Source organism: Falco naumanni, chromosome 12, assembly GCF_017639655.2.
Source record: "Falco naumanni isolate bFalNau1 chromosome 12, bFalNau1.pat, whole genome shotgun sequence".
In the NCBI taxonomy this organism is placed as follows: Eukaryota; Metazoa; Chordata; class Aves; order Falconiformes; family Falconidae; genus Falco; species Falco naumanni.
The window spans coordinates 4,582,046-4,600,344 of NC_054065.1; the positions used below are offsets into that span (position 1 = coordinate 4,582,046).

The window sequence follows — 18,299 nt, forward strand, 5'->3', positions numbered from 1 at the left end:
CCTAAGAACAACAAAGACATGAGAGGTAGAAGGGTTACAAGTGAAATAGTAGCTATAATAATGAAGGTGCATGTTTTTCCTTTCAGGTCATTTTAGATTGGATCCAAAAAGTGGTCAGCTGAGAACAGCGATTAATTTGAACTATGAGGAAGTTTCTCAGTATGTGATTTTAATTGAAGCAAATGAAAATCTCTTATCTGCCACAGAAGTCCAGCGTTCAGGTAACTTTTTGCTTTGAAGGACATTCCAACTTAAATCTGGGGCAATGAACACGTCTTCTGCGTTTACAACCCAATATAGGAATCATGATTCTCTTTAACTGAAAAGTCTGATGTGAAAGATGAAAAGCTGAAGTTCAAGGTTGTACAGAGGAAAGCCAGCAGCCTTCCCCCAAGGGTGCAAACCCTCACAGGGCCCTACCATGGTCTCAGAGAAGAGTATAATAGCTGGGCATTGGACAACTTGGCAGGAGCTGGAGGAACCTGCCTGTCCCTTCCCTGGTGCAGCATAGCCAGCTGCTGTCACCTCTTGTCTTGAACTGCCTGCTCTCACTGAAGCCCCTGAAGGAGTGAGATATTGCTCCTCTGGGCACATCCCTGCTGCGTTCCCTTTCTTCTCCCTCTTCCTCCCATGCAGCAGAGATACTGCTGCAAAGCCACAGCCTGACCTAGCCTTTGAAAGCTGTGCTTTGCCAGTGTTCGTTGTTGCAGTTAACTTGTGGTTTTTTAATAGGCCTGCTTGCTCAAAATGTGGCAATGCTGACAATCTCAGTGCAGGATGTAAATGAAGAGCCGGCATTTTTGAATGATGCCTACTCTGCTCGGATACCGAACTCTGTGCCGTACAAGTACCCGGTTATTACAGTTCAGGTAGAGTAGCTTTCTGTGTTCTTCGTGAGAATAGAAATCTCTTCCAAGATTTGGATTTCTTCCACAGTTAAACTGGGCTAAAGGAGCTGTTCAGTCTGCTCTTGAAAGCTTGATGCAGATTCTGCCCATCAACCAGGTTTAACAAATCACTGGTGAAGGATGGGATGTTTAGGGAACTGGTCCATACCTGTCCTACTAGTGGGTCTGTCAGAAGAGCTATACAGTCTGTTCCGACTCATGCTGCTGTTATGGATTATGTACCGCACAGGCTACCGTTCTCTCTTCGGCACCATTAATCACTTTGTTATCTGTCAGACCCCAAAGGGAATTTGATTTCAAAATGGAACCGTTCTCATCTTGTTCTAAGTCTGGTGTTACCTCTCCGTTCCAGTCTGCTCCTTTTATGCTTGCAGCGTAATCCTCCAGACTTCATAGTAAATTTATTTCCCCTTTTATACCCTTGGTCTGATTCTGATAGTTTGTGCCCCACTTTTAGTGCTAAGAAAGAAATACGACAGCATATTCTAGAATACTCCAGTCTTACAAATAGAAACTGCAGAGTTTAATGATTGAAGGGCAATGGTGCAGCCCAAAAGCCACAAGCTGAGTTACACAAATCACCTTTTTTAAATCCAGGCCACAGATCCAGATTCAGGAGACAACGGACTTCTGCTGTACAGCTTAGTGAATACTCAAACAAATGAATTCGACATTGATGAAAATACAGGGCAGATTTTCACAGTTTCTGTAGCAGGAAAGGCTGGAACATTTTACCTGGAAGTCCGAGCTGCAGACCAAGGCACAAGGAGACTTACAGCCCGGACTACAGTCAATGTAAGGAAAATTGCTATTTATAGTCCTGATTTGCTTCCTTGACAAAACTCGGTATACAAGAAGGGCTAGGTTTGGTAATAACAACAAAAAACCCTACTTAACACCATACAGTGAGACTGTCAGATACACTGGTATTTACTACACACTTTCAGGCCAGAATTATGAGGTTGCCATTTCTAGTAACATATGAAAATATGTTGGCATGAAGATTGATTTTTAGAGGACGATTATTTTATATCACAGGGTTTTTTTTGTGGTGGGACCTTTTTTTGGTGTGTTTGTTTGTTTTTTTAATCAATCTGAGAGAGATACATATGCTTCAGCAAACCTTACATGTAATTTGTTTCTTTCTTAGGTAACCCTTGATTCCAGTTTCTCTAACAACATTGTGGTAGTGGTGCTTAATCAGAAGATCAATGCTGTTGAAAGAAACATTGTTGAAGTAAAAAGGTATTTTTGAAACAGTGAATTATTCTGAGACAATATCTAATGACAAATTTATAGTCCCTTTGAGATAGGTGGCTGAGAGCCTATAGGCGAGACAATACCCTAGCCACTGCCTGTGAAAAGCTAGGCCTTAACTTGACGTAGTTCAGAATACTTTGTGGGAATTCACAGGAATCCACCAGTTTTTACCTGGTAAGGCTTTGGCCTGAGCTGATGAATGTGAAAGAGATCATTGGACTAGTCGATTTTGAGAGGTCTCTTCCTATCTCAATGTTTCTGTGATTTTAAACAGCCTGGAATAAAGTCCTTCATGGATAGTAGGCCCAAGATAGAAATGTGGAGACAGATAGGATAGCAGCCACGAACCAAACCCACCTCGGCTACAGGTGAAAAAATCCCCCACGTAGCACTGCAGCAGAGCTGCTCAAGAAGGTCTCGGCCCCACGGTGCTAGGGGGTGAGTTGGTGTTGTATGGATGGCCACACAACAATTAAAAACATATTTTGGCCTTTTGGGCTTGGTAATGAAGATACAAGATCTTTTGTTTGATTACACATAAGCATATATTTCCATTGGTAATATTGAGTCATGTGTTTTTGAGGGGAAATCACTCTCAAGGTTGGAAAAATGAGTTTGTGATGCTGACGCTGTTATGGCACCCGTTTTTTGTTGGTAAAAATCAAATGGAAACCCTAGAGCTGCTCTGCTGCTTTCCTCAAAGCAGCTGGTACTGACTGCTGTCAGAATGATGGATTAACTGGGCCGCTGGTGCAATCCAGTGTGAAAATCTCTGTGGAAAAGGAGAAGAAAGCAATGAGGATAATGGGACTGAATTTCACTCCTTCCCACCTTTACTCTTTATAGTACTCTATAGGTATCACTGCCTGTATTTACAAAAAATAACGTCAAGCATGAAATGAGCCGTATGTCACTTTGAAAAGCATGCTGTATTATATACTATGCAATATTGGTTATGAAAGCTAGGTATAAGGTTTTGTTAACCCTTCCTTTCTCTAAGTAATTGTTCAGTTATGTTAATGGCACCTATCTGAGAATTTTCAAGCTATGCACAAAAGTTATGTACTGTCTACTAATGAAAAGTATCTTCGCTTACCAGAGACAAGGACTGGATTTTTTTTATTTCCCTCTGCTACTCAATCACTCAACGATATTGGTCAAATAGCTTAATTGCTTTGCTGATGATAATCTGGCATTTTTACATGCTTCTCTTAAAATACTAAATACCTGAAAGTGTTGTATTAGATACTACTTTTTCATCATCTCTAATTTCCAGAGTAGAAGAATTTGTCATTGCCCAGTTAATTTAAATTGTTTTCTTAACATGATGGCAGGGTCCTGAGAGATAAACTTGCATGGAACGTATACATCATTGACGTTTATTCAAATGAGTTTGAAAGAAAAGCAAGAAGCAGCACTGATGTAACCTATGTAAAAATTACTGCTTTTGATGAGGCAAACCAGGAATTACCTGCAGAAGATGTAAAAAGGTCTGTATGGCACAGTCTGTCTTCTGGGTATCAGAGCTATGCAGCTGGGCTTTGTTTCACTTAGAATCATTAATGTCTGAACAGGTTTAGATGAAATAACAGTTTAGCTGAAATTTACCTCGAGGCTTATTTTAGTATTTTTAGAATTCAGAAAGCTTTCGTTATTTATCGAAAGGTGATTTTCAGAGTTGGACAAAAACATGAATAAGGCTGTTTAATTGTGCAAAATATATTTAAAAGTTAGTTTTAAAGAAAACAGAAGCAATATCATTAAAATGGATATTGACTTCACTTCAGAACTGCAGAGTGTTGATTAAAAACTTACATTTCAGGTGTATTTTACATTTGTTTCATAACATGTCAGTGGTATGCATGCATATTCATATAAACATTCTCTGAGGGGCAGCTGCTATTTAAACACACAATTTCTAGACTCAACACATCTCTCAAACAAGCACTTGTTTGTGGCCGATATTGCTGATGGAGCCTGTGATCACAGGAACCTTTTTCTCTGAGGGAAAGCGCTATTAGTAACTGTAAGGCTACATGCAGCTGCCTTAATGTGGATTTAGAGGATACTGACCTCTCAGATTCAATTTTCCAAGCTTTTGCATCATTTTAGTTCATAAGCACCAGGGCTGGTAGCAAGAAAACAAGAGTGTTTTTGGAATGAAAGACATGATAAATCTGAATCTTTGGAAAAGGTCTTGGTGGATGAGGGATTGGTATTCTGTTATTTTCTTTGCCACTATTCAAGCCAAAATGAAGGTCTGATATGTCATCAGCATTTTACTCTTCTATCTTCAGGAAACTTAGGGAGCAGAAGAGTAACATTGAGGTAGAACTGGAGAAAATATTTTCAATTCCTGTTACTGCTGCCATAGAAGAGGGTCATGCTGAACCAGCAACGCCTGAACTCATTGCAACAATTGTGCTTAGCGTTCTGCTAGTCTGCACCCTCGTAGCCTTCCTGGTATACGTCCTTTTTACTATAAAAAGGAAAAGGTACAACTACTTTTACTTTAACAATGTAATTTAGACTTGCAACTATAAGTTTACTTTGAATGTCAACCTGAAAAGTACTTATCTGATAAATTACTGATATTTGCATGGAGTGTCACCTAAGATTTGCTATAAATCAAAATGCCTGGTGTTGTACCATAGATATTAGACATGCTACACATAACTGGAAGTTGGTTTATTCTTGCTTGTCACACAGCAACAGCAGAAGCAAATACTTTTAAAAACAGAGAAATGTGGAGAGCAGAAATTTTAACTGTGAAGGCGGACACAAGCAGCTGTGATATACCCGCATAAGTCTCCTCTAACCCCATGAATGCTGAAATCAAGGGAGGTTTTGCAGCTAACTTCAGTGGCAGCAGGACCAGTGGGTGGAGAAAAACAAATGCATTTCCAAGAGGGCAGCGGGTGTCTACCCTGCTACCGTTACAGAAATGTAGGAAATACTCCAAACCAATCCCCAGAATCATACTGAAAATAAATGCTGTGCGTTAAGCTTAGGATACAAACGCATCATATTCTGCTTTTAAAGCAACTGTAAAGTCCATCTTCAAAAATAATTTTATTTTAATGTATTTATCGTTTTCAAAAGGTACGAGCAACAGTATCTGGTTAAGAAGCAAGCTGAAATGAAGAAGGGTATTGATAATCTGTGTGCAGCTGATGGAAAAGGAAGTCTGAAAAGCTTAGAGAAACTAGAGCACATGAATAATGTGTAAGTAGAATGCTGATAACACAAATTTATTTAAAAATAGCATGTCAAAAGATGTTGTTCTAGTTTATTCTGGTAACATAGCATTTTCCTTGTATCTTTCACTAGAGTATATAGGCTGATTTTTTAAGAACCCTTACAATTTTAAGTTAAAAACTCTCTACACTCAAAGGAAGCTGATACCTTTTAATCTTGTATCAAAAATTACAAGGGCAAGTTCCTACTTTCTCTTTAGCAAATTGTTAAGCCATATGCAGGAAAAACACTTTTCAGGATACAAGAAGCTACTTCATGTTTCCCAGGGTAAAATCCCAGTGATTTTGAGATCAGTCTACGTGCTGCTCTCAGGTTTAGAGAGGCCAAGATTTTTGTCTCTTGACTATTTGCAAGCTCGAGGTGTTATGAATTCTAACTCTCTTTCAGGGAAACTGACGTAATAGCATTTAGCAACATGGAAGACACCAAAAGAGGTGATGCTGACAAAGACGTAAATAAGGCTGATGAAAAATGCGCTTACCTTGAGACACTACTCTTAGATTGCGATGAAGAACATGAAGGAAAGGTAGCATCTGAAAAGGCTGCTGAACCTAGATATGTAGATGCCCAGCCCACTGCAAAAAGCACAACAGATCAGGTAATTACCTTTTCAATTGCCAGGAATGGAGTGAAAGATACTTTATCACTGTATGTCAAATAACTGAAACAATTATTGAAAGTGGTAAACCTGTGATAGCACTAAAAACCCACCAACTTGTGTGAAGTAACAAAAAATCTTTGGGGAGGGGCTGTTTGTCCCTGCTGAGGAGGAGGAGGACTTTGTGACCCAGGAATGGTGACTGACATGTGTACAGTAAAGGGCTGTGTTGCATGCCGCCCCTAAAACTTGCAGGCTTGAAAAGAATGCTTTCTTTGCAAGCGCTGGGGACAGAAATATGTGTGTATGTGTAAGTTAGAGGACTCGCACTGCTTAGGACATGCCGGCCCGGCCCGTAGCCCGGCCTGACGTGCCGCGTTTTCCCGCAGGGCTGCGCTGGGACCGCCGCAAACCCGGGGCCAGCGCCCGCCCCCGAGCTGAAGGGAATCAAGTTTTCAGAAGTGGCAATCATTTTGCACGCGAACCCCGAAGATGAGCCCGATGATGACGACGATGTAGTTTTCCGTCAGTAAGAATGCTGGATGAAGAAAGCCCCGGCGGGATCCGCGGCAGGGGGAGCGAGCGGCGGGGAGGGGGAGCGCCGCCCCGTTCTGCGGAGGGGCCGGGGGCGGCGGGGCTGGCAGCAGCGCTGCCTTACACCGCATCTCGTCGCTCGGGCCGTGGGTAGAACGGGCGGACAATAAAACCGATTCCACAAGTGACGGCGGGTCGTTGTTCCGGGCGAGGACACCCCGCTTCGCCTCAGGCGGGGGCGCTCCCCGGGGCGGCGGCAGCGCGGCCGCGGCCACCCAGAGGCCCGGGCGGCGGCTCCCCGCCTCCCTCCCCGCCCCGGCTGCGAGGGGAGGAAGGGCGGCGCGGCTTCTCCTTCCTCCTCCTCCTCCTCCGGCGGGGAGCGAGGGACGGGGGCGGGGAAGTTTCTGGCACCTTCTGGCCGGGCCGGCGGGCGGCAGCGGGGCCGCGGCAGCGCCATGGCCAAGTGGGGGCAGGGGGACCCGCGCTGGATCGTGGAGGAGCGCGCGGACGCCACCAACGTCAACAACTGGCACTGGTGAGGGGCGGCGGGAGGGGAGGGGGCGGCGGGCCCGCGGCGGGGGGGGGGGCTGCCGCGCCTGACGGCCCCGCTCCCCGGCCAGGACCGAGCGGGACGCGACCAGCTGGTCGAAGAGCAAGCTGGAGGAGGTGCTGGTGGGGCTGGTGGTGGAGGGCGAGGCCGGGCGCTGCGAGATCAGCGACCTGAAGCACGTGGAAGGCGAAGCGTCCTGCAACAGCCGCAAAGGGAAACTCATCTTCTTCTACGAGTGGAACCTGCGCCTCAGCTGGAAAGGTACCGGGGGGCGGCCCTGAGGGGAATGGTGACCCTGAGGGGTCGAGCGGCTCTGAGGGGCGGCCCTGAGGTGAGGGGAGGGGACGGGCGGCTCTGAGGGGCGGCCCTGAGGGGAACGGCACGACGGGGGCACCCGGCTGCGCTGGGCTGCGGGGACGGTCGCTGAGGCGATGCCTCGCCCGTACTCCTCGGGGGCGTCTGTGAGGGGCCAGCGGCCCCCCGGGGGTGATTGCGAGGGGCTAGCGGTGCCCCTCTGGTTCAGCCAGCGCTGGCGGGGCAGGGACCCCCGGGCTCGCCTTGCCTTGCCGGGCGCGGGGAGCGCGGCGGCCGGAGGCCCGGCAGGTGCCCACGCGTGGCCCAGCCGCGGGGAGATGGGCACCGGCGGGGCAGCCTTGCGGCTTGGCGTGGTGCCTGCGGAGCGGGCTCTGCCGATCCGCTCTGCGGGATCAGGAGGGGTCACTGTGGAGAGTAAAATTGTCTCCCTTGGGCTGGAGAAACAGGAACACCTCAGTGAGCTGCAGCGAATCAGAACCGTACGGAGACTGCAGGAGACACGTGGGCCTGAACTGTCATAAATGCTTATTTTTAAATAATCTTGAAACCCTAGCTTGTCTTTTCCTCCCCTTCACCCAATTTTTTTTGTACCACGCACGTTTCTTAGCATTGTTTTACCGGCGTATCAGCACAGTTTTACTCATTTTGCTTTGTGAGAAGTAAATACTTCAGTTGTGACGAGATACGTATGGCTTACGACAGTGTGCTCGAATTGTTGTAGTTTCCTCGGTGTGCGCAGATTACAGTGTGCTTAATGCGTGTGAGAGCGGGAAGTGGGAGAGCCTAAGAAGTGTGACAGTGCAGTTGTTCCCAAAAGTTTAATGTAGTTATGTTGAGAATAATGAAGTACGTGAGGAAAAAACTGCTCAGTGGGAATAAGGCAACTAGAAATAGTTCCTGATTATTTGGGGTAACAGGGATTGTGCCCATGCATTTTTGTTTTGCTGCACCCGCTTGCAGCCCCAGACAGTGGAGGTTCATCCTCCACTGTGCTTGTCCCGTGGCAAGCTCTTTATTTGCAGACCAAGCCAATAATGTATCTTTGGGTAATATTGAGGAATTCTTTCCAGTTACCAGATGCCTAAAACTTGATGGTAAATTGTGGGCCGTCTCTTGCATTGGAGTAAGAAGCAGGAAGGGCTGGTAAAAAGTGCCTGCATGGGACATCGCACCTGGATATTGTAATGCCAAATGACAGGCTGTTCCTCCCCCAAATACTGTACTTATTTCTTAGGCCACAGTTGTTACTATAGGAGGTGGGAATACCAAAGGCCGTGCTTAATTTCCCCTTCTTAATGCCTGTACCCCAAAACAGGGTTGCAGTTCCTGGATCAGTGTTTCAGATGATGCTGTTTTGCTGCTCCAGCGGCTGCCTGCCTTCCGTGCTTCTTGTTTTCACAGTGCCCTTTCCAGGGCAGCTTTCTGGGGCTGTTTTTCTTGGTTTGGCTGGCTGGAGCATTTATTTTTTTGATGCTGAGACCCGTGCGCCTATTTGAACAATTTGAAATTGAGGTCTGCTTCTACAATAATAGGGGACATAAAGAAGTACTGTTACTTATTTTTGTTTGCACTGATAGGCAACTAAGTTTTAAATGTTACAAGCGTGTTATAAACTAAGGGTGTACTTACAATTGTGATCTCAGTGTTAACAAAGAGCAAGGCAAACGTAATACTCTGTCGTGCGGTTTATATCAGTGCAGTTCAAGTAATTATCAGCTTTTTGATGTTTTGGCTTTGTTTTTTAAGATAAGCTAAAATCATCTAAGTTTTAAACACTAGCTAGTTTGGTTTTGTTGGGTTTATTACAGTGTATAAAGCTTAGAAGTAGGGAGATGCAGTGTTGTATTTCTGTACAAATGCTTTCTAAATTCTTTTTCCTCTGCTAGGTCTTTATGCTTTTTCAGTGTTTAACTACAGACAACTAATTCGCATTAGGTACTTAGCTCAGCTCTGTGTTGTGTTTAGTGGATAATGTCTTTGAGAGCATAGTTTTAAAGGAGTTTGCTATTACACAGTGGAATTTAAAAGAGGCAGGGGATGATGTTTTATGGTGTTTTTTTTCTTAATTTGATAGCCATCATGATGTGTGTTTTCTGTGAGCTCTGAATTAGAAATGAGAGTTGGGGCTGAACTGCTTGAAACACTAATTGCTGTAATTAGTTCCTTCTACAAGTCTTCTAGGATAACTAGGAGCTCAAGCTATGATTAAAACGTGTTTACGTAAGGACAAGATGTTATACACCCTGAAATTTGCAGCCTGTTTGAAAAGTGCGGTGTTGGAAAAACATTGCCCTTAGCAATTTAGATTACAGAGCAACAAAAAAGGGGGAACTGAGGGTACTTAATGGCACTAAAATTGAGCAAAATGGCTGTTCTATCATTTGTTAGAAAATGTAATGAGGATTTCAATGGATTATTCTACATTGTGGTGGAAGCTTTATGAAAACATACATGTCCTTTTAAAACTTCTCAGCCGTGGGTTTATAGGTAGGTCTTTCTGAGACATGCTTTCACTATCAATTTCCTAAAACACTGGATTGACAGGAAACAAACAAATTTATTCTTAGGTCTGTTAATGGAGTCTCATGAGATTCAAACAAATAATTAATTAGTTTGATAAAACGTTGATCGTTTTGCTCACTTTACAGTTACACTAAAAATACAAAGTGTTCTGCCTACATAATTTTCAACAACCAGCTCAGTTTGTTAACTGGTTGGACCTTGCTGTTCAGTGCATATACCATCTGGATTAATCCCTTGAGCAAGCAATTTTTTGAGGGGGGGGGGAAAATACCTGTTTACTGGTTTTATGAATTTAAATTTGTTGTCTGGCCTGCGTTAGTTGTGAGTCTTTAAGAGTTGTGAAAATTGTTAATAAAATTAGCTGAATCGATAGAAGTCAGGTTTCTGTTTTGCTCCTAAAAATGTCTTCCTACCTGCTTGCATTTCCTTTTTGGGTAGAGTAGATGAAAATAAGATTTGCTCTACTGTCTGCAAAGACAAACTTGTGTGGTTTTGCTTGTACTTATCCTGTTGCCAGAAGAAAGCAAATAGAGATGGCTGCGTGCGATGTGTGTTGGGCCCAGAAGTGTTTTAGTGGTGTAATTAAGTAGTTCACATGGCTTCATACTTGAGCCAGTGGGTTCTCCTGGGAGGCTCTGAGGAGCCCAGGAGAGGTCTTTTTAGTTGAGCCTTTCCTGTGTGGAGGTGGCTGTCTACCTCTGGATTAACAGACTTTGCATCTTGCGCTGTGCTCCACTGACTTAGGTCCTGGCCAGGAAGGGATCTTTGCCCTGTACTCCACCCTTGTGTTACTGGCAGTCATTCACACTCTATTGCTAAGAAACCTCCGAGCATTTGTTTGTGTACTTCACTGTGATCTTGACCCGCAGCACGCTGGGTTCTGTCCGTGCATGGTTGTCCCCCTTTAGCATGGCAGGCCTTTCAGGGCAATATTTAAAAACAGTGAAAGGAGGGTGATGTTCAGTAGTAGCTGGATCTAGCTAGCTCCTTGGAAGGTGAGAGAATCCAAAGAAATATTACATCTAGCTTTGTGATAATTCCCCTTTTGCAGTCAGGCTTAACACTAGGTCATTTGAGAGTTTTGCTGATAGACTGATAAATCTGTTGTGTTCTCTATGTTTTGACGCCTAAGCTGATAAAACTGTATGGAGATAACTGGGTTTGGGGTAGAAGTGCGTGTTTCTGTTACTGCTTTCTAAAGAGATTCTAACATGATCTAAATAGTAAATTGATTTAAATAACTAAATGCTTTCGCAGGGCAAGGGGGAAGAATCTTCAGTGTAATTAAAAAAAAAAAAAGTGTCAAACCTTAAATTCAGTCTTTTCACTGTAAGGTCTGAGGCAAAGCAGCACACTGCTGGGTTCCTATCCCGAATGTGTTTATAGAGCCGTGTAGGTAAGTGATGGTGGGCCTGTGCCCAGAAGGGTGCCAAAGCAGAGTGTGATTTCTGTTCTTCCGGGTGTACAGTGAATAGTAGCAGTTCACAGTGAGGATATAAAGAGTAAGAATGAGTATTCTAAAAAAAATTTGCATGTGGTTTCCTGGTTTTAAAAAAATTTGGTTGTATACTTGTCCATTATATATATATATATATATATATATATACACCTATGTTTTACGGTTACATCGCTGTATGTTGGAAGCTTTTCAGATATTCAAGAAGGAATAGGTAGCATTATAGAGAGCTTCTGCATGAAGGGCAGACAAGTTATGGGGAAGAGGAGGTTATTTTTCCCCTACCCCCTTTTAGATTAACACTGTGTTGGTAGACAGAAGTTGTTGTAAGCAGAGAGTGCATCAGAACAGCTGGCAGTTGAAGGTGAGAGCAGTGGCGGAACGGTCGTGCAAAATGTGCTGAGAAGACATACCTGTGTGCGTATCGCAATACATCTCTACAGGAAAATAAAGTTCTGAGAATAGTTTGCTGTGAAAGTACTGTGACACGTTTTGAGACTCGGTTGCTATTTGGTTCCTTTCAATTCAGATTCTAGACAACTTGCTTCAAGTAACACTTTTTGACAATTATATCCAAGCATAAAACTCTTGCTATGTGGGAAATAGTTTTTAATAATGCATTTAAGAATTCGTTATGTTAATACAGGTACAGTGAAAGAGTCTGGTGAGAAACATAAGGGATCAGTTGAAATTCCTAACCTGTCAGAAGAAAATGAGGTAGATGATACAGAGGTAGGTGTGAAATACTGATATGGCTGTATAGGCTCAAATAAAGTGTTAATCAACATATAGGCATTGTATTTTGATTTATCCTGTGATTAAGGGAATAATTACACTTGGATAGCTTATTTAATGTTTTTGAGTTTTTATACTTGGAATAATGACTTATTTCTGTTCTCAAATTTACCTACTACGAATGTGCACAATTGTCTTTGCTAATTACTCTTTGTGATGATATATTAACTACAAACTTGAGAAGAACTCTGCTTGTTGTAGTCTTAAAAAACCCCAAACCCCAACAAACCTTGTACCTAAAACGTAAGAACTTAAGGAATGTCCTCGTTAGTTGCGTAGCAGTTGCTAGCGTGGCTTCCACAGGTTCCTCAACTCTGCTGGATACTAGGCAACTCTGTTGATACTTGATGTACTTGACTAAGCTACTGTCGAGATAAGACTGCATTTATTAAGTCAGAACCCAAAAGAGCTTATTTTTAGCGAAGGTAGGATAAACTGAGAAGATAATGAAATTGCAGCTGTCCTCTGAACATAGTAAACAAAGCCAAAATACTTTCTTTGTTGCCAGAACTCAAAAGCCTCATGTTTAGGTGCCTCTTAGATTTTATAATTGTTCTGTTTCTAGATAAACATTAGCAAAAAGAAAGGGGAAGGTGATGTTCTGAAGGACCTTATGAGAACCGAAGGAACCACGAAAGTCAGACAGGCCCTGAGAGATTATCTGAAAGCACTTAAAACAGGTAAATTAAACCAGTATGTTAGGTATGTATTTTATTCAGTCGCCTTTCTTGAGTAGATTGGTAACGTATTGACAAGTCCTTGGTTTTGTACTGTTTTTATTGAAGTAAGTTAGTCCTACCAGTCAAAATCTTCATTGCTATCAAACATGGCAGCGTCCAGAAGTTTCTGTAGCGACCCAGGCAGTGTTGTGTTACATGAATTGACCACAGAAATGACACAGTCAGACCGGCAGGCTGCTGGCTGGCAAAGCAGTGCCCAACCTCAGCCTGCTGTTCCTCTGCTGCTCAGAAGATCACGGAGATGGCCCATTCCTTAGCGGGCAGATAGTGTTGATTTGGGGTCAGGTAACTCTGAAAAGCCTGTGTTTTTAAGGGAAATTGCTGTTAGGCTCTGTTGCTGATAAAAAAACAGGGCTAAAGTGGGGAAACGGGGTTAGAGTTGCATGCCCCGTTCTGTGCTCCCATTCTGCCCAGTTTTACCCACTCTCTGCAGTTTTAGCCAGCAATTTTCATTACATATCTGAATGTCAGGGTGCTTGTTCAGCTCCGTTTCATACTGAAAAGTGCTTTTCTTCATTCCAGAATTTACCTTGGGAATGATTCTGCCAACAAAAGCTGCTGCTGGTCAGGAGGTGGCCACTGAGCAAAAACTAAGTGGGAATGCCATGCAAGTATGTTGGCTTTAAATGTTACATGGACTTAACTTTACTGTATGTAGCCCCTACAGATTTTGCTACGGTGAAGATTGCATTTTCCTGCGATCACCTGCAAAAGTGAAAGGCTTTGGGGCAGAACTGCCTCCTTGCTGCTGTGATCAGGGCCTGTAGTACGGAAGTGACCCGTCACAGACCCTGGGCCTGGCGCTGCCCAGGGAGGAGGATGGCCGCGTTTGCGTACCTCTGAAGGCTTCCTGCTGCAAGGTGAAGCTCAAGTTCACTTGCACAGGTCACCTCCCCCCGGTCAAAAGTTCATTTTAGGTGTCTTTGGAGCAAATCACACACTCAGTGGTTTTTTTAATTAATTCAGTGAATCCTGATGAATACCACTTTTAAATAAATGTGGAAGTACATTGCAAAATTAGCGTATATTTATAACACAGTGTATTTAAGAATGCATGGGTAACAATGATTCTGCCACTCCAGAACTGTTGTCTGATTCGCATTCACAGAAATATTTTTTGCTTTGCAGGACTCTGTCTTACCACAGTCCTTGGATATAGTTGGTGTAAAAATTCCAACAGTGAAGATATTTATGAGAGAAATCTTCAACTCTTCAGCAGATGAACTTTATAGCATCTTCACAACTAAGGAAGTAAGTGATATTTCCACTAGGCAACATAACAATGTAATGCTTTTGTATCTGAATAGTTGTGTTAGTAATGAATGTGTCACGTTCATAGTGTCAAGTACAGATAATGCTCCGTACGTACGTTAAATGGAGAGATGTGATTGTCCAGCAACTGAAGGCTTCATGAGCTACCCTTTTCTGGTAACTTCACTGTTCAATTCTGATTGCTGTCATTTGCTCTTCAAAAGTTTTGCTGAATAGCTTCACCTTTCAAGCCACCGAGGAATTTCAGTGGTGAAAAAGCAGAAGCTGACAGCTGCTGAAGCCATGTGTCACTTTGGTCTCCTACCAAGGAACAAAGGCTAGGCAGCTGGCCTCGCTGACAAGTTTCAAGTTCTTGTGATAGCAATCAGAGAGCACTAGAAGGCCGCAGCAGGATCATTCGGCTTTTACCTTTTTAATGAGAGTTTATTAGGGTGGCTTAGACCTTTTTTTTGCAAGTTGTTCCCTTAACAGGAAGAAAAGGCAACTAAACAAAGTGAAGGTGCATGTTCATGTAGTTCGTGTGCAGCTCAGTCACGCTGCCCTGTGCTAGTTAGAAAAAGCTTGGCTTTGGGATGTAGGCATTTCTCATTCAGCAGCTTGCAGCACTGGGCAGTGGCACTGTTGTTACCCACAGCTTACCGCTTAATTGATAGTGGATGCGATGATACTGTTGCCTATAGGGTGCAAAATACAAAATCACTGATTCTGGGTTCGCGTCCTTCAAAAGAGCCAGGGCTGCTACCAGAGAACTTTAAATTACAATCCCAGCGCTACCAATGGGAAACAGTAATGGTGCTCAGCAGCAATTCTGCACCTTCCTAGAGCTGCTGCTCCGTTCACGCCCCTTGCAGGGGGCTGGAGTCCTTACCAGTCTTTGCATTTACCACTAGGTTTCTCAGCATTTCTGTTCTCATTCTGTCACCTCCCTGGAGCCTGCTGCTAGCACAGAGCTCAGGGGAGCACTGTATAAAATGAAAAGCCTGATCAGTGCTTAAAGACTCTTACATACATTGCAGTTAATCTCTTCAGCGACCCTCCCTTGTCTCATGATACGGCGCGTTATCTATCAGTATGGATTTGTAGTTAACTGACGTGTGCTGTTCTTTTTTTGCTAGTTGGTGCAGAAGTTTTCTAAATGTCCTGCTGTGATTGAAGCTGAGAAAGGAGGCAAGCTTCAGATGTTTGATGGCCGTGTCAGTGGTGAATATGCGGAACTGGTAAAATGCTCCTGTTTTGCACTTTAAAAATGGGGGGTGGTGGGCTATTAGCTGTTTCTCCGAGCTAAAAAGTAGTGTTGAGTTTCTGACAGAGCAGCTTCTCTAGTGCATACTGGGTTCCTCTGTTTCAAAGTAAAAAACCTGCTATTATGTTGTGTGATTTTTTTCCCAATCAAAACAGCAGCCACTGACTACACCCAGTGACCTGCAGAGTGAGGGGACATTCTCAGCACTCTCCTTTTTTTACTAGGAGGAGGAGCAAGAAAGCAGGTTTAAAGTTTATTTTCCAAATCCACATCAATTCTTCTTGTCACTGGAGAAGTGATCGCCGTTCCATTCAGGGCAAATGTTACGCTCTCCCCAGCTTAACGCTTTTGCAAATAAAAGGGAAAGATAATTAGAGCTCAGCTCCATTTTTGAAACCTGAAAAACCATTTTCAGTCGCTGAGCTTCAGATTTGGTATCTTACATCCATCCAGATGACAGGCAGTAAGTATCACTGACACCTGGACAATTCTTAAAAAAGCAAAGCCTTGGAAAATGAGATTGTTACTTTAACTCTAACTCAATAAAATTTGTTGATGACATCGGAAAGGGCTCAGTCTGGAAAGACAGATGCTGCAGAGCTGAACATCCCCTGATGGAAGCTGAGAGAAGTCAGTTATAGTCATCAGCCTTTGCAACTGCATGAGGAACTGTTTAGGTGAAACAGTCCAAAACAGGAACTTAATGGCCTAGTGAGAACAGCGAGCCTGATCTAGGCAAAACTGCAGCCGACATACTGCATACGCTTGTGCTGAGGTGACGCCTCCCCTGCGCTGGCGGCAGGCTGTAAGGCATTTTTACACAGTACTGCTGAACCTGTACACCCAAGCAGGCTGGACTGCTTAACGGAGAATCACAGGCATGCTCTGTCATGCTTACACATCTCAGAGGTGAAAACATGACTCTTAGCAGTGCCCATTTCAAGGTCTGCAAGAAAACCAGCGTTTTAAGTTTAGTAACGAATGGGCCTGACCGCCTCCCATAGAGAAAACAAAACAGTGGAATGGAGCATGCCAGGAGCTTCATGAAAATACTTTATTTAAAAAACCCAAATCCCAACCTTTGTATCGTTTACATGCATGTGCCTGCTGTTACATAACACTCCTCCCCTTGTTTTTCAGGAGAGAATTAGCGTTGCATAGTTGTGATGTGAATTGTCTCAGGGGTGTTCTTGTCTTCTCACAGGTCCCAAGCCAAAGAATCGTCCTGAAGTGGAGGTGTGGGAGCTGGCCTGAGGGTGAGTCTTTCTGAGGCCCTCTAATGGGGGCCAGGCTGCAGGGAGAAGGGACAAACGGGACAGTTGGCAGCCCTGCTAACTGGAAGCTCCCGCAGTCTGCGGTCTCTGGAGAGCAGCCTGATGTCCACAGCAGGTGGGATCTGTGAAAAGAGCCTTCACCCGGACACAGGCAAAAGCAGATACAAAATCAGCAACAACAACTGTAATCCCCTAAAATCCACTTTTACTGAAATGTCGTGTTTTCTTCCTTCAGAACATTACGCAACGGTTGCCTTGATTTTCAAGGCTATGGCTGCTCAAACAGAACTGCAGTTAGAGTGCAAAGGAGTTCCCGTCTCCAACGAAGACAGCACAAGACAGTGTTGGAAGAAGCAGTATTTTGAAGAAATACATATTTTACTGCAGCAGGCCAAAGACGACATGGAATGATAACAGCACTGTAGTTTTGTTAGGGCATTACTTTTTATACTTTGTTAACAATTGGGTTTTTTTTAAAAAAAGTAATTTATTTGTGGGAAGAATAAAGACCCACTTCTATGATACTGTATATAATTTAAGCATTATTTATGGATTTTTAGTGAACGGGGTGGTGAGTAAGTCAGACTATGTAAATCAGCAGGTTCATTTGAGGAAAGCCATCTCCGTTCTGCTTGCCTGCAACGTCAGAGAGTAATAATGATTCAGCTGCAGTGAAGTGCTACCAGCATCGGTGGGTCGGCTGCGCGGAGCAGTAGGAAACATTTGCAGTTCTTTGATACTCAGTATATCAAGTGGCAAAACTACATCCCTCCAGGAGATGGCATTCCCATCAGCAGTGAACAAAGGGATTATAAAACTGTTGAAACGGCGGGGCTAGAGTAGTTTACAGCCTCCTTCAATACTTCCTAAGATTGCTTTAACTGCAGACTGAATTTGTTTCTAACATTGTAGACAGTTTTAAGGAAAGATTAATTAATGTCCTGTAATTCTGGTTGGCATGACGGTTACCACTATTAAGTCTGCATGCACTGTACCCCCTTACTCGACCTCAGTGTGAAATTTTTTTGCAAAAAACAAGCGGTAATAATGCTTTCCTTTTGCAGTTCTGTAAACCTTCCACTGAAATGATTGATGGCCCTCTGCAATTCCGTAGCTCAAATTAAAGTGAGCAACTGTTAGAGAAATTAAGACAGGAGCGTAGCTGGGATATTGAAAGTAAAGAATTTTTACTCTTAATCAAACCACACTGAGGTCAGTAAGAGTAACTTAATTCTCAAATGCTTTAATAAAACTGTATTAATTTAATATGCAATTTGAAACATACTGACCAAAAAAGGGCAGGCTGCCTTTGGAAAACATGGTTGGCTCAATAAACGATGTAATTTTACATGCAGTTTATTTTCTCCATTAACTGATGCTGCCAAACTAAACGAGTCTGTACGGAAGGTAAGTCCTATATAGTTTATTTTCACAGGATGCCAGCGTAAGGCAGCCTTACCACACATAAACTTACCTCAGCCAGAAGATAAAGACGTGTTGTGCTTTTCTACAGGCAAGGCTTTCCCTGAAAAGGTTGCTGTCAGTTACCCCTTCCAGCTTAGGTGAGGCTTGC

At 43.5% G+C, this 18,299-nt stretch overlaps 2 protein-coding genes across 2 annotated transcripts; both read left to right on the plus strand.

The window, feature by feature from the left end:
* The first annotated feature begins 741 nt into the window (after positions 1–741).
* Positions 742–1,892, plus strand: LOC121095968 (protocadherin gamma-A5-like). The gene is made up of 2 exons (XM_040611374.1): positions 742–869; positions 1,506–1,892. The coding sequence occupies exons 1-2, from the start codon at positions 756–758 to the stop codon at positions 1,743–1,745; spliced, it is 354 nt and encodes a 117-aa protein (XP_040467308.1). The 5' UTR covers positions 742–755; the 3' UTR covers positions 1,746–1,892.
* Positions 1,893–6,867: 4,975 nt separating this feature from the next.
* Positions 6,868–18,074, plus strand: LOC121096074 (activator of 90 kDa heat shock protein ATPase homolog 2-like). The gene is made up of 9 exons (XM_040611635.1): positions 6,868–7,093; positions 7,179–7,369; positions 12,049–12,134; positions 12,763–12,877; positions 13,460–13,548; positions 14,066–14,188; positions 15,325–15,426; positions 16,657–16,708; positions 16,962–18,074. The coding sequence occupies exons 1-9, from the start codon at positions 7,014–7,016 to the stop codon at positions 17,135–17,137; spliced, it is 1,014 nt and encodes a 337-aa protein (XP_040467569.1). The 5' UTR covers positions 6,868–7,013; the 3' UTR covers positions 17,138–18,074.
* Positions 18,075–18,299: the final 225 nt, after the last annotated feature.